At 38.4% G+C, this 12821-nt stretch overlaps 2 protein-coding genes across 10 annotated transcripts in view; both read left to right on the top strand.

Annotated features, from left to right (window-relative positions):
* The window catches only part of lims2 (LIM and senescent cell antigen-like domains 2), a 76531-nt gene extending 70044 nt beyond the window's left edge, over window positions 1-6487 (top strand). For 6 of the 8 annotated variants that reach the window (XM_080412716.1, XM_080412717.1, XM_080412714.1 and 3 more), the window contains exons 9-11: window positions 485-560; window positions 2369-2553; window positions 4617-6487. In XM_080412716.1, coding sequence (XP_080268842.1) covers window positions 485-560; window positions 2369-2504 — 212 coding nt within the window. In that variant the 3' untranslated portion in view covers window positions 2505-2553; window positions 4617-6487. The remainder of the gene's footprint in view (window positions 1-484; window positions 561-2368; window positions 2554-4616) is intronic. The other 2 variants (XM_080412715.1, XM_080412712.1) reach the window with 1 other exon arrangement.
* A 2393-nt stretch (window positions 6488-8880) lies between these two features.
* Window positions 8881-12821, top strand: part of ranbp2 (RAN binding protein 2) — a 48137-nt gene continuing 44196 nt past the window's right edge. For both annotated transcript variants that reach the window (XM_080412699.1, XM_080412698.1), the window contains exon 1: window positions 8881-9073. In XM_080412699.1, coding sequence (XP_080268825.1) covers window positions 9002-9073 — 72 coding nt within the window. In that variant the 5' untranslated portion in view covers window positions 8881-9001. The remainder of the gene's footprint in view (window positions 9074-12821) is intronic.

Below are 12821 nucleotides of genomic sequence, written 5' to 3'. Positions count from 1 at the left end.
TAAAACAAAAGGTTTTTTGTTAAAAGGCTAAAGCTCTATATTCAGGTTGTCAGAGTCTCCCCGTCTCTCCAGCTCTTTAATATAAACAGAAACTACATTTTCAGGTGGGTTGCTAATTTCAGCCAATCAGGAGGAGCCAACCATTTGTCAGCTTCAGTTTTATAGTGCTCATTTCTTTGTGTCATTCCTTCCAATTTCACTTGTTTATCCTGCATCCTGTATGTATTCTCTCTCCTGATTGAGTACAATTAGTATCACGTCCTGAAAAAGCATTTTACTGTATATTTATTAAAGAGCTGGAGAGACAGGGAGACTCCTGTTACTGAACAAACACTCTAGTCTATAGCAATGATTACTATCACAATATAGAGATATTTAACACTTATTTGAACAAAACTGCGTCGTCGCCTGCGTGGATAAGCATTAGTGATATTACCATGGTCATCTGTGACTGTGATTGAAGTGTTTGTTTTGTGTCTTCCAGTGGTTTCTGCCCTGAACAAGGCCTGGTGTGTCAACTGTTTCGCATGCTCCACCTGCAACACCAAACTCACCCTCAAGTAAGTCCTACGCCAGCCCAGCCTGGTAAACATTCAGTAGAACTGCGTAAATCCTATATCATAATAATAACCTAAAAGGAAATCTAGTTGAATGAATACCAACTGCAGAGTATGGATGTACCGTGCCTATTCAGGAAAGGACAAATGCTTTCGAAACAAATGTTCTTATACCTGAAGTTGCTTGTTGACATTCATGTTTCGAAAAAGAATAAAAGAAACACCATTCCATCGTCAACATACAGTATGTCATTGTCACAGCTTCAGACATATATCATACAAATATACATAGACCATTTTCCAATAAATGGCTTTATCTTTAGATGTATTGTTAATTCTATATAACTAGCACATCTATGTAGCAGAGTATGTTAATACTATATAACAAGTACATCTATATGGTAGAGTATGTGAATACAATATAACAAGTACATCTATATGGTAGAGTATGTGAATACAATATAAGTACATCTGCAGTGGTTGTAGCCGGTGGGCTCCCTTCTCTTCCATTGAAACATTTAGACCCTGTGACACCAACTGGTTGATAACATCAATACATTTACTTTAGCAGATGGATTGGACACTGCCATCATTAGTGTAGTTTGGACATCCCTGCAATTACCTCTTTTAGTCAGGAGAGGGAGACAACACACTTAAGATTTAGGCGTACATTTACTGTAGACTTAGGTTGGACATTTGAATTGGCTTATAATTCAGTATTTCCCTCCACTTTTCAAATCTTTAAAATTAAAATGAATTGAAACGCGACGATAACATAACTTTGACAAAACAATAAAGGCACCATAGTAAGTGTGCTGGATTACCTACGTATGTCAAGTACATTTCAAGTCTACATAAGTTGTTTTTCATGCCATACTGAAATGAGTGGAATTCAATGGCTTCCTCAAAAATGAGGAAAGTGATTGACATTAATGTCAAGTATAGGTGAGTAGTCATTGGGCTCAACATGCCAGAGAGCGGCGGTATGGTCCTTTCATTTAAGATAGCGTCCTTATTTCCACATATTCAAACCTTCACTGAGCTCTCACATAGACGTACAGTACAGTACAGTACAGTACAGTACAGTACAGTACAGTACAGTACAGTACAGTACAGTACAGTACAGTACAGTACAGTAGTCTATGTTCTTTCTGCTTTCTGCATTTTCCTGTTTCTTGTCTGGGTCTGTTACTGTTTCATCTCCACAGCATGATGTGTGGCTCCATGTCTGACTGTCAGCTACACATAAAGTCCTGAGTGTTAAAATATCTCTTGTGTACTAAAGTGTACAATGGTCCATTTGGTTCCATTTGTACACCGTCTTACAGACCGAAAGGGTCCATTTTGTCCCATTTGCATACGCTCTCAAGTTTACAGACCTGTAAGGGTCCATTTGGTTTCTATCATTTACGTGGGGACCCCCTGGAACCCCCTCAAGGAGCCATTTGGTTCCATTTTGTACACTGAGTTGAATTTCCACTGAGGACTTTACTGCGTACACCCAGTCTGGACAATTCCTCATTTCTCTGCACTTTCTCTCAGAACCACTGTTTATCTCTCTGGCTCTTTCTGTTTTATCTTCCCTGTCCTTCACTTCTCCTCCACGTCTCTCATCATCACCCCATCTCCTCTCCTCCCCTCCCACCTTTCCGTTGCCCTCCCATCTCTCCATCCACCCTCTTCTCCAACTCTCTCATCTCCTTCTCTTCTTCTTCTTCTTTTTCTGCTACTGCTGTTTTCCTTTCGCTTCCTATCTCCCTTCCTCTCATGTATCCTGGCTCCACCCCCGTCCGCTATGGCGCCCCCATCAGGAACAAGTTTTTGGAGGTGGACCTGAAGCCGATGTGTAAGCACTGCTACGAGCGCATGCCGGACGACATGAAGCGGCGGTTCGCCAAGTGCGAGAAAGAGAAGAAGAAGAAAACAATCATACCCATGTGTCTGTAAAATCCTCTATCCCTCCTTTCTCCCCCACTTCTCATCTCTCCATCCTTTGGTTAGTGTCCTGTTCTCCTTTCTTTCTCAGATTTTTCTGTTCTCTTTGATATTACATCATCCTTCATATTCGCCGTCGCCATCGTCCGTCCATTGTCTTGTTTCAGTAAACGTTGTTTTAGGGGCCAAAAAAAGTAGAATTCAATATTCTGAGGTAGCCATGACTGAGAAGCTAAAAGTAAAAATTAACCACTTAAGCCCTACCTTTTACTTTCTTGTATGACGTGTCATGTGAAAATAGCCGATCTACAAGCTCTGAGCTTGTACATGGGGGTCTGTGACCTAATATATTTCCAACAGGGGGTCCTTGAAATAAAACCAATGTTGAGAATCACTTAAAAATGTAAATTGTCTAAAGCTGTTCAACAATACAAATAAATTGATGAGAGAAGTGGAACAAAACAATCAAAACAAAATAATGTATGTGTAATTAAAAGGCTGAATAAAGAAATGTGTAAACAGAGCTGTGTCACATTACAACTTAAGAGAAAAAACTAGCTCACAAAACCATAAGAATTATGCATTTGCTGTCAGAAATAGTTATACTGTATATACACATAAGGCTTAACTTGTGATAAACTTTTGAAAAGAATAGCCGCAATATTTCAATGTTTTGCATTCGCTTGGTATAAAACCTTGTATTTACAATTGTGCACGACATAGAAGTTTTTCCAAATGTGTTTAAAGGTAGTTGCTATGTTTGTATGTACAGTAGTTATATGTACCGAGATCACGCAGTGCAGACAGTGCATGCATACACTCGATTAGTAGTCTTTAAAGGCATAGTATGTAACTTTGCCCTATGTTTACATAACACAACAGTAATACAAATATTTATTTTTACCAATCATTTCCCTCTATACCAGCAGTCATCAGCCACTGGAGTAGTGCGGTGGTGTTTACCTGCAGAAACACATTGTTGTCTCGCTGTATTTTGGTGTTTTCGATGTTTTTTTTCTGTAGACGGGAACTGGGCTGTTTTGTTATGTAAACACAGGGCAAAGTTACATACCATGCCATTTTAGCTATAACCATTATTTAATACTTTGGGCTATTAAAAAATAGCAGATATACAAGCTCATGCTTGTAGATCTGCTATTTCTGAAAAATCTTGAACATTTGTGCAAATCAATTCTTTAAAGCAAACATTTGTAAAATATTTTGTTCCAGGGACCTCCAGAAGCAAAGATTTGAGTAAAAAAAAAATCCCTTTTTAAAAATATATTCAAATATTTGCACAAATGATTTTTCAAAAATAGCAGATCTACAAGTTTGTATATCTGCTATTTTTGAATAGCCAAAGTATAAAATAATGTTTTAAGTGGTTACACAGATGTGTTCCCAGTCTTAATGGGTTAAGATGGGGTTGTGACAGGAGTTGTTTGCAAACCAGTTGCTTGGCCAAGCTTCACATCTCTGTCAGAAACACGGTGAAGGCTTTTCCAGCCAGACGCGCTGGTAGGGATTTAGGCACTAACTCCGGAAGTCTCCTACTATAATGTGGATTTAGACGGGCATGTCGACACGTAGTTTTAGTGTGTGTGTGTGTGTGTGTGTGTGTGTTTCTCCAAACCACTCAGTCAGTCACATGGCATAATAAAGAGAGCTTTGTTCCCGATTGCTCCAGGCCTGTGTGTGTGTGTGTGTGTGTGTGTGTGTGTGTGTGTGTGTGTGTGTGTGTGTGTGTGTGTGTGTGTGTGTGTGTGTGTGTGTGTGTGTGTGTGTGTGTGTGTGTGTGTGTGTGTGTGTGTGTGTAATTCCTTGGCAGGGGGGATCTCAGGAAGTCCCCTTGTGTTTCACGTTTAAGCGAACATAGCAGATCTACAAACTCTGCAAGTTGAGCTTGTATATCAACCATTTTCTCCAGACTATATAGCATTCAGAGATTGTGGAATAGTTGTCTGGCTACGCGAGACTATTATCAAGTGATGTAATCAAGTCAGAAGTCACATGAACCCTGACACCCAGCTGGTCTCTTCTCCTCTCTCCTCCTCTCTTCTCCTCTCTCCTCTCTCCTCCTCCCTTCTCCTCTCTCCTCTCTTCTCTTTCCTCTCTCCTCCACAGGAACAAGTTTGTGGAGTTCGACATGAAGCCAGTGTGTAAGAAGTGCTACGAGAAGTTCCCTCTGGAGCTGAAGAAGAGACTGAAGAAGCTTTCTGAAACCGTCGCACGGAAGTAGAGCAGAGCGGACGAGATGACATTTATACTCCCATTAGCACGGTGGTGTCGCTTTGCCCAAAAGAGCGGATATCCAGCAAGCAACTCCGTCATACTATGGAGTATGAATCAGGCTGTATAGACCAGTGGTTCTTGAGGGGGTTCCAGGGGGTCCCCAACTAAATTAGTTTGACCACTTCAACCGTATTTTATACATTGGTTATTCTAAAATGGCTTGAAGAATTGAGAAACATTTGGAAATATTTTAAATATTCTTTTAAGAAACCTTCTCTTGTGGGGGTCCCTGGCACAAAATATTTTCAGATGGGTGTCCGCACCCCGCAGCCAATTTGGTGGTCCTCCACATGAACATGTTTTGAGAACCACTGGTAAAGACAGACTGATGGATAGATGGAGGAGCGACTGACAGACAGACTGACAGACGGTGTTGGTCAGTTGATCGGTCATTTTAATAGCTGTCATTATGCTCACTGCACAAGCTTAGCTTCAGTCCAGAGCCTTTGCCTAAAATACTGTGTAATCTTTCTGTCGTTTGGTGTTTTTTTTTTCTTCTTCTCCCGTTAAATAAACACATTACAATGGTCCCTGTATATTTCACAACAATATTTTTTTTATATTTCCCTACCGATGGTGCCAGACTATTTGCCAACACTTCTGTTATTGTGATGCCCAGCAGATGTTACTGATATATAAAAAACTAAAGAAAGACAAATCAACCAAAGAGATGTTACAGGCAGGAGGCGACTAAAAGAACGGTCTAATGATATTTAAAGTGTGGAATATCTCCTGCTGGACCCGTGTTACTGCTTTTACGTTTTGCTTTATATTATATAAAGAATATACATATGCATTTTTATGTTGTTTTATTATTATACTTTGTATTGCCTTTCTGCACAGACTGTTAATGACAAATAATATTTGATGTTACAACAACGGAATATGCCATTGTTCATTGGTGTGCCTTACTATATATTCCCTGTATCGAAACCATAATCAACGTTGTGCAAACCAGTGGTCCTCAAAGTGCGGTCTGGGGGGACCCCTAGTGGTCCTTGAGGGGGTTCCAGGGGGTCCCCTGCTAAATAATTGATAGTTAGGAACCAAATAGACTCTTGTGGGTCTGTAACTCTGAGAGTGCACAAATGGAACCAAATGGACCCTTGCAGGTCCATTTGGTTCCATTTGTACACTTTGAGAGTTATGGGGCTCCTTGAAATGAACAACTTTGAGAATCAGTGTTGCAAACTGATGCAAAAAAGGGCTTATTTATGCGAGAGACCTGATGTCGGATGTAAGAGTGGGTATTTCCTTTGTAATCCCACTAAAGCGAGCCTCTTAAGGGAGGTGAGCTGACTTCCTCTGAGCCCAGCGCCCCGATCCTCTTAGCAATTAAACCAAATTGTCGACTAGAACGGCGTAATTTCCGCCTTGAAACCGTTTAAGCTGTTCTTTATTCAAAGATATACATAGCTTGGCTTTTTTTTGCATAGCTACTGGTATGATGACAATGATTACATTCCATTGTTGTATGGAATTTAAGATTTTCTATATCAACCAGATTTCATTACACGTCTCATGTAATACACACACGTTATTGCGATGCATATTAAAGCAATATTTATTTATGTAAACCACACCCACACATGTGCATGTTTAATGCTTGAATGGTGAGCAAATCTTTTTCATGGCGTTGTAATAATAATGCTGCATTTCTCTGAATAAAGATCTGGGTTCATGCATATGCTGGCATTAATGTCCATCCTGTGTCTGTTTTCTTTTTTCTTTTTTCAGGTTTGGATAAAAATTTCATCCAATCAGGAGAGAGTACCCATTTATAATGAGCTTTAATTCTATAGTGTTCCAGTTTCAATGTGCTCTGCTCATTTCTTTATGTCACTTTCACTTGTTTATATCATGTATGAGTTCTCTCTCCTGATTGGATGAAATTGGTATCCCAACCTGGGAAAATGCATTTTCTGTTTACTAAAGAGCTGGGGCCAGTTGCACCACCTCACACTAAGTTCAAACTTAGCCTAGTTATAGCTTAAACACATTCAATCCGGGAAAGTGTCTCTGTCATTTTAGATTTCTTTGGCTATTCAAAAATAGCAGATCTACAAGCTCATAGCGCGGCACCGAGTGCCGTGCTATGAGCTTGTAGATCTGTTATTTTTGGAAAAATCGTGAAAATGAGTGTAAATCTTTGAATATATATTTAGAAAATATATATATATTTAAAGATTTGCACACATTTTCACATTTAAAATAAAATAGCAGATCTACAAGCTCATAGCGCGGCACTCGGTGCCGCGCTATGAGCTTGTAGATCTGCTATTTTAGAATAGCCAAAGAAATCTAAAAATGACACAGATACTTTCCCGGCTAAATGGGTTAAATGGCTTTTTAAAAGCCGTTTAAGCTATAACTAGGCTAAGTTTGAACTTAGTGTGAGGTGGTGCAACTGGCCCCTGGAGAGGAGAGTGGGAGACCCCTACTGAACAAACACTCTATAGCATTAAATCACAATATAGAGCTATTCAACACTTACCAAAATCACTTATTTTTAAGTACAGTACTTGAGTAAATGTAGGCTTACTTAAAGTTTATGTAACTTTCCTCTTCTACTGCGGGTTTGAACCTGGTTTACTGCGCATTTGCAGATTTTTTTTATACCATTGAGCTAGAGAGCCTGCCTGCTTGCTCAGGGGATAAATTCAATCTTGACCATCAGGTCAAAATTGGTGTCAGATCCTGTGTCTAGGTGAAAAATGGCCTTTGACACGATCTAACTGTCTCAATAGAAGAGCAGGGAGACAAAATACAACCACCCCAATTGTATAAGTTATATTGTATTAACATACTCTACCATACAGATTGGACAAAATTACATTTTATTCATTAACAAAAGTTACATAGTGCCGCTTTAATTACTTTCCACCACTGAACACATCTGACCTAGAACAGTGGTTCTCAAAATGGGGTCCGGGGACCCCCAGGGGTCCTTGAGAAGGTTCAGGCGGTCCCCAGCAAAATTTGTTAATATTGTTTCAAAATCAGTTTAACCACTCTTAACCGTATATATACATCGGTTATTCTAAAATTGCCGCTCTACAAGCTCACACGTTGTGAACTTGTAGATCTGCTATTTAAAAACAAATAATTGTGAAGAAAAAAAAAATACAATATGGGAATAGTTTTGAAACATTATAGCAACACACATCTGGGAGTCTGTGGCACAAAATATTTTCCACCACAGTTTGGTATGAGGACCCCCATAACCTTGAAAGTATACAAATGGAACAGGTCCATTTGGTTCCATTTGTACACTGTCAGAGTTTTTTAAAAAAACTTTAAGTGTCCATTTGGTTAACTATCAATCATTATGATGATGGGGACCACCTCACCTGGAAGTTGGAACCTCCTCAAGGAACCACATTGAGAACCTTTAGAGCAGTGGTTCTCAACATTTTCAGGCTGTGACCCCCCAAATTCATCATATTTGAACTGGGGACCCCCCAAAATAATCAAATTTGAACTGGGGACCCCCACCTTGACAAGCACCTGTAGGAGCTTGTAGATCAGCTATTTTTTTTTTGCATCTTTCTTATATTCTTTGACAATTTGGCCAATGTTTGACCAGTTTTTATAATATAGTTTGTTGATTACTTTTGATGTATATGGTATTTTTTTCTTTTCTTTTTTAAGGTATTAAAAAGGTATTTTTAAAGTCCTTAAATTGACACTTTACTATCATCTGGGGAGTGTGGGGACCCCCCAAAACATTGTGGGGGGGGTCCCGACCCACAGGTTGAGAACCACTGCTCAAGCAGCATCACGTTAGGTTTAGGCATAATTGTTTGTGAAGTTAAATGTTAGGGTTTAGGGGTGACACACCAATGAAAGAGGGAGTCCCCTTGTCTCACACACCTTCAAAATAAAAGTGCGTCACAACGTAAGTGCGTCACACCAGTCACCAGCTGAACACAGGCGCTGCCTGCACGCGCACGTACCGAATTTAAATCTCATTGGACAGAGGCACTCGCCGACCAACCAATCACAAGGCCTCGGTTTACTTCTTATCTTACCACGTGACCACCCGTCGCCATACTTTTTTTTTGCTTCTCTGAGTCTGCGCACTGCCATGAAGAGAGAGAACGCTGGGATGAGCGGAATAAGAATGTCACGTTAAATTGTACATGGTTTTTTTTATAGTTATTTTCTCGCCTTTCCGTGCGTTTTCTATCGTTTAGTGGTCGGTTGTTAGTGGAGTCATGCGGCGGAGTAAGGCCGAGGTGGACCGCTACATCTCCTCGGTACAGAGCTCCTCTCCTTCACTCAAAGAGGTGAGTTTACACTCTGAGTCTGAACGGTTAGAGGGGTGGTGTGCTCATACCGGTGACCTATCCAATACTGTGACTGCTCCGTGTTGAAATGGCTGGTTGTTACCAGTGGTGGAAAAAGTAATCAAATTCTTTACTTAAGTAAAAGTACCAATACTGCAATATTAAAATACTCTGTTACAAGTAAAAGTCCAGAATTCAAAATTTACTTTGAGTAAAAGTACAAAAGTTTTGGCATCAAAATGTACTTAAAGTATCAAAAGTAAAAGTACTAAATATTTGAAAATAGCAGATCTACAAGCTCACAACGCGTCGCATCGCGACGCGTTGTGAGCTTGTAGATCGGCTATTTTCAAATAGCCTATGTATAAAATAGGGCTGAAGTGGTTAACGTATGTTTTATAATGTAATAATTTATATCTGCAAAGTAACTAGTAACTAAAGTTTTCAAATAATTGTAGTGGAGTAAAAGTACAATATTTGCCTCTGAGATGTAGTGGAGTAGAAGTAAAAGTATTGGAAATTAGAAATACTCAAGTAAAGTACAAATACCTCAATCTTGTACTTAAGTAAATGTACTTAGTTACTTTCCACCACTGGTTGTTACAGTCGGGTTCTGCGAAAAATTCTGTTTTATATACTTTTATTGCAATTAGTTCATGTTAAACTTCATGTTGCAGTACATATATTACATCTTGCAATTGCTATTTTTTTATTCATTTTATATATATATACACAGCATTACAAACTCAATAAAATGCTGTAAATACATTCTAGTTTAAAACGTCTTGGAAATGATTTAAAAAAGGGTGATTTGTACTAGTTATTGCACATGAAAGTGACGTAACTTTCTCATGAGTCAGTTTAGCCTTTACCTCACATTTAAAATACTAACTAACTTAATAAAATGTATTTAGTGTTACCATGCAAACTATCTCTACAACAGGTTGTAATACCCAGTGGTGGAAAATGTACTGAAATATTTTACTTACGTAAACGGTAAACGTATCAATACTGCAATGTAGAAGTACTCGGTTACAACTAAACGTCCTGTATTAAAAATGTACTTGAGTAAAAGTTCAAAAGTATTGGTATATTATATATATATATACATTGTGCAGAATGTCCCATTTCATAAGTCCTAAATGTATAAAATATCTTGGTTAATGTACGTTTTGTAATCTACAAAGCAGCTAGTAAGTAACTAAAGTTTTCAAATGTAGTTTTGAGTAGAAGAAATGTATAGAAAATTGGAAAATACTCCAGTAAAGTAAAAGTATCTCAAAATGTTACTTAAATACAGTATTTGAGTAAATGTACTTAGTTACTTAACACCACTGCCATAGATGCAGACAGAATTTGCTTGAACTTGATTGAACTTGCTTGAACTTGCTTGCGGCTATTGTCGTCGTACTAAACTAATGAAATAAAATCTCTTCGTTCATTTCACAGTATAAAATGACATATATATATATTTTTTTAAATTAAAATGACACATTTTTATTAAAATGTCATGTTATTAAACGAGTGGACTCAGCACGTTATGAAATGAACGCTGAACCACGACCTGGGGGTCACAGAATACGATAGGACACCAATTTTGGTGTTACTCTTATCTCCAGCAGCGGCATGTGTCAACCTGCCGGCATCATGACAGAAGCTGAAGCTGAAGCAGCAACAGCATCACTTTGCTGGTGACTTGATACAATGTCCGTCATAAACGACACATTGTTGCGCTGATCAGTGAATAATCTCCATTCATTTCCCCACCGCCGCCAGCTATAGCTAATAATGCTAACTTTACAGCCCTACAGCCCAGCCGGCATGTTGTTGACACTCCCCTCGTGTCCTGAAGGATCGACACAGTTTTTTAACGGCAAAATGCGCGGCATGCTAAGCTAGTGCTAGCAAATATGGTAGCCAAGCTACACACAGTCCTGTTGTTTTGACTTTGTATTATAGTGTCTCTCTGTGTGTGTGTGTTAGATTGCTTGTTAGTTTATATATTTATATCCTCGATTGCGAAATAAACATTGACCCCGCCTTGGCCACAATACAGGCACTGAACTGATAACTATATAGCTCTTATAGTGATATGAATCCGAAAGTAGATGGATAGAATACTTCATTGGCAGTTAAAGAAAATCACAACAATGTCATTATTTAGGAAAACGCCAACGTGGATTATACACAAGCAGTGGTGGAAAGTAACTAAGTACATTTACTTAAGTACTGTACTTAAGTACAGTTTTGAGGTATTTGTACTTTACTTGAGTATTTCCAATTTCCAATACTTTAACTTCTACTCCACTACATCTCAGAGGCAAATATTGTACTTTTACTCCACTACAATTATTTGAAAACTTTAGTTACTAGTTACTTTGCAGGTATACATTATTACATTATAAAACATACATTAACCACTTTAGCCCTAATTTATACAGAGGCTATTTGAAAATAGCCGATCTACAAGCTCACAACGCGTCGCATCGCGACGCGTTGGGAGCTTGTAGATCTGCTATTTTCAAATATTTAGTACTTTTACTTTTGGTACTTTAAGTACATTTTGATGCCAATACTTTTGTACTTTTACTCAAGTAAATTTTTAATTCTGGGCTTTTACTTGTAACAGAGTATTTTTATAGTGCGGTATTGGTACTTTTACTTAAGTACATAATTTGAGTACTTTTTCCACCACTGTACACAAGAAAGCTGAAGCTCGTTTCCATTGTTGTCCACTTTATTGAGACATAGAACAATACGCAACAAACTGTACAAACAACCATGAAAAAATAAATACAAATCCTTTATATATAGATATATATAAAGTTGGGAGCAATACATATAGGACAAGAGGTACCCTAAGACAGGGGTCTTCAACGTTTTTCAGGCCAAGGACCCCCCTAGCTGAGAGAGAGAGATTAAGGGACCCCCTCTATGTTGTATAAAATGTGTTTCAGATTCAACTTCTTTTTTTTTTTTTAACACATACCTCTTTGCCAAAAATAGCCGATCAACAAGCTCACAGCGCAGCGTTGTGAGCTTGTTGATCGGCTATTTTTGGCCTAAGTTCTCCTTAGAAAAGGGATGCTAGGCTGACCAGTTAGCCATGAACACTTTAACACTAAGTATGAGAGTCATAAGAGATATTTTGTTGGGTATATATACATATGTGGTGCTGTGGCAACAACTCAGTTTTTAGAATTTAACACAAAGCTGCCAACAAGGCACATGGACATGTAAGAATCCCACTTTATATGAAGTGTCACTTAATTATAGAAATTACACACAAACTGGACATAAATATTAGTTTGCTGCCTGCAACTAAAGTTGCAAGAGGGTAGGCCAACGCCAACCACACATCTGTCTTTAAACCAATCTGCTATTTGACCCACACAGTAGCAACACAGATACTGTTCACTTATATTCTTAAAGTGTAATTTGTATTTAAATCAAACTACTGTATAGTCTTATTTGTGTTGTAACACACCAGTAACCCAACAAGAAACACTAGGATTAATACCAATCTGTATTAGACAATACTATATAAAGTAGATTATCATAGTAAACGCAACAATTAAACCGAAAGTAAGTATTGCATAATGTAAGGGTACTTATTTCATGGCTAACCTTTTGGTTTTTACAAGCTAAGCTACATACAGTAGGCTACATTAACCTGACACCTGAAATCAAGTTAACAGGGAGGAAATGGAAACCAAACCAATATCTCTAGCTTAAATCATTTTGCAAT

Source organism: Gymnoscopelus braueri, assembly GCF_963280865.1.
Source record: "Gymnoscopelus braueri genome assembly, chromosome: 18".
Classification (NCBI taxonomy): domain Eukaryota; kingdom Metazoa; phylum Chordata; class Actinopteri; order Myctophiformes; family Myctophidae; genus Gymnoscopelus; species Gymnoscopelus braueri.
Note: the sequence above shows the minus strand (reverse complement) of the source record. Positions and strands in the feature narration are given on the sequence as shown.